Source organism: Cryptomeria japonica, chromosome 9 (genome assembly GCF_030272615.1).
Source record: "Cryptomeria japonica chromosome 9, Sugi_1.0, whole genome shotgun sequence".
Taxonomy (NCBI): domain Eukaryota; kingdom Viridiplantae; phylum Streptophyta; class Pinopsida; order Cupressales; family Cupressaceae; genus Cryptomeria; species Cryptomeria japonica.
Genome location: NC_081413.1, coordinates 135,737,671 through 135,740,824, shown reverse-complemented (window position 1 = coordinate 135,740,824; position 3,154 = coordinate 135,737,671). Strand labels below are relative to the sequence as shown.

General features: G+C 32.3%; 1 protein-coding gene across 1 annotated transcript; it reads left to right on the top strand.

Moving 5' to 3' along the window:
* Positions 1 to 521: 521 nt before the first annotated feature.
* On the top strand, positions 522 to 1,206 carry LOC131055951 (phytosulfokines 4-like). The gene is made up of 2 exons (XM_057990267.2): positions 522 to 783; positions 905 to 1,206. Exons 1-2 carry the CDS (start codon positions 619 to 621, stop codon positions 1,043 to 1,045), a joined length of 306 nt encoding a protein of 101 aa, XP_057846250.2. The 5' UTR covers positions 522 to 618; the 3' UTR covers positions 1,046 to 1,206.
* Positions 1,207 to 3,154: the final 1,948 nt, after the last annotated feature.

Genomic DNA, 3,154 nt, shown 5'->3' with positions numbered 1-3,154 from the left:
AATAAAGTCAGACACATTACAAGCACGAGGTCAAGGGTTTGCTTGGTACTCATAGACTATTTGCATGAATCGTTAAGCAAAAGTCAATATAGTATGATAAGTCAACTTTTATATATATATATATATATATATATATATAATCAATACAATACTATTACTAAATTAGAATTGTTAATTTCTCAAAAGATGTAATTGATCCAAGTTCAACTTGTAAATGACTTTGAGAAACCAAAACCCCCTATTCATAATGACGTCCCGCCTACTCATAAACACTTATCTAGAGCCAAACTTCTTATTAAAATCTATAAACAAATTTGGGTCGAGAAATTAATTATACTAAGAAATCTAGAAATTTCTTGAACGACAATTGTGGCCGTAGGTAAACCACGTCCTTTGAAGTGTTAAAGAAACAAACGCCACACACTCTGTTCGCCTTCTAGATACTAGAGTTTAACATACTAACGTCTCCCAGCTTTCGTGTTTGACTCCACATCCTCTTATTCAATTTGCTTTTCTATCTTATCATTCTCTATATACGCAACCTCAGAAGCCCATTAGACATTCAATTTGTTCTGCTATTTTTATGTTTCAGTTTGGCAAAGCCTCCTTAATTACAAAATGGCGAAAGTCTATAGAAGTTCAGTACAACAGGGAAGGCTCTGGATTTTCAGCATATTCATTATATTTCATGTGCTTGCTGTCATGGCTGCACGCCCACATCCAATAGCTCCCCTCAAAGCTTCTACGTTGTTCACAAAAGATCAAATGGAGATAAAACACAATGTAAGAAATTTTTGCCACATTTTTCTCTTTTTTTTTTTCTTTTCTGATTTGGGTTTCTTTCCACTGTTTTTTCTTGCTTCATAGCTAATTATACTCCTTTTCTTCAATGGTGGTTTTACAGTTTGACGGCAGAGTGGAAAAAGAAGAGTCAAAAGTAGGGAATGAATGTCGTAATGAAATGAGTGAAGAAGAATGCTTAGATCGGCGAACATTAGTTGCCCATACAGATTACATTTATACCCAAGAACACAAGGGCCCATAGATCTTGTTTCTTTCTCCATGTACATATCATCAAATCTCTTTCCTAGCAGAGGAAAGGCAGAGTTAAATTCTTTTTGAGCGGCACTATGTAACATAGATAATGACTTATTGTACCAGAACTGTTATAATATAATCGATACACTATCCAAATTTTGAATTCAATTGTGTCGAAGTTTTTTCTATCAATATTGCAAATTACACTTATATATGATTGATTGCAGATCCAGATATGAAATTAAGACGGTTTTTACACTCATATATGATTGATTGCAGATCCAGTTGTGAACTGCGGTTTGTTATAATCACAACTGGAACAGGAATGAGTTTTGACCTCTCATATTTACTGTTCCATGGAAAATCATATTTACTGGAACAAAACTCTAAATTAATAGAAAGAGATTCGCAAATCATATTTAGCTCACTGTTCCATTTATATGGAGATGACATATAAGTCATTACCAATTACTACGAGCCATCTTTCTCGTTGAAATGTCTACAGTCTTATTTGTCAAATGATAACATTCCGTTTAAGTGTGCCTTATCTTTAAGGCAACTAATAAAACGTGTACAAACAAGTATAGTTCTATGATTTTGACCAAATATTGATTATATTTGAGGGTATGTGTAGTCATAAATAATAATAATAAATAAAATATATTTTGAAGTTTTATTTTGGGGTTTCGGTTCATAGTTCATATGGTTGGTAAGGTTGTGTGAAGGCTTTGGGTTCTTCTTATGTAGATCTAAAGTTCAATTCTTGTCGATTGAGTTGGATCGCTAGATTATCTCATGTTAATGTAATCAATAATAATAAAAATTTAAAAATAAAATGTAATCAATAATAGTATTAGTTTTGTAACAGAAAGGTAAATAGAATATGTTCTGATTAATAAGAAAAGTAGGTTTTAAGGACCCGAAACCTTTCACATAGGAGCATAAAATAGTTCATCAATAAGCATCCAAAACTGCTAGGAACAACTTACAAAACGACTGCCAAAAACCAGTCAACCAAAAGGACAACAAAAGAAAGGAACAACAAAGTAGAAAAACCAAAGAAAACACAACACAACTAAAAAGACTTAAGGAGCTTCTCCGCCTTATTCACCAGCTGATCATAGTTTGCTGTGACAGCTTTGAATTCTTCCATGTCCTTGTTTGGCTTTTTCTCCTTTTTTTACCTCTAGTCCTTGTTCTAGGTCCTTGCACTTCTCCCATGCCATCAATGATAGGTTCAATCTCCAGGGAGTCCTTCTCCTCCTCCATTTTGCTGATGAGGATTTTTGTATTGCAGCTGAGGCCTTCAAAATATTTAAGCTTTGTTCTGCAATGCTTTTAAGGCTTTCTTCAATTTTATTGGCTTTTTTATCAGTTTCCTCTATTCTTTGATCCATGTTTGGAATCTATGATATTTGAGGATTAGGAAGAGGTTATGACAATATATAATTTATTTTGAAATTAAATTATTATTTTTACATTTTTGAAAGTCAATGTCTTAGATTACTATTGAGCTTATAATTGTGGAAATGTCATACGTTTCTATAAATTATATGCTTATGTACACAACTTTGCTTCACTTGATTTTCCTTGGGAGTGACTGTCTAGCCCCTAAAATACACCAATGCATAGATGATGATGTATGAGGGTAACTTATGCATTGGTGCATCCTAGACGCTAGATAGTAATTTCTATTTGTCTTTTCTTCTTCTACCTTTTTCTAATATTTATTTGAAGATTGGTGGAATTTAAAATATATATATGAAAATATTTTCATTGTGTCAAAAGAGAATACTTTTTCTTGGATTAATGCTTGGATAACTTAGAAAAAAGATCAAGGACAATACACTTTAGACATGTATATGCTCCTAGGATGAATGTCAATCTAAGTTTAGTTTTAGAATACCGATAAAAATGGTCTCTTCCTAAATGTTAATGATATTTGAATTAGATACATAGATGATCAAATGAATATAATTGAATACCTTTTTGGTTCTCCATTTACATGTACTTATCCCACTACACGAACTATTTGAAAATTATCCATACCCACAAAATTGCTATATCTTTATACTTAGTTTTCTTTTGGCTCTTATGTTCATAGCGTATGAAAATG

What these genes read in the sequence shown, in the direction of transcription:
- LOC131055951 (XM_057990267.2), top strand. Translation starts at nt 619, where the DNA reads ATGGCGAAAGTCTATAGAAGTTCAGTACAACAGGGAAGGCTCTGGATT. An exon ending in AAATGGAGATAAAACACAAT is followed by an intron (nt 784 to 904) that starts GTAAGAAATTTT and finishes GTGGTTTTACAG; the next exon opens with TTTGACGGCAGAGTGGAAAA.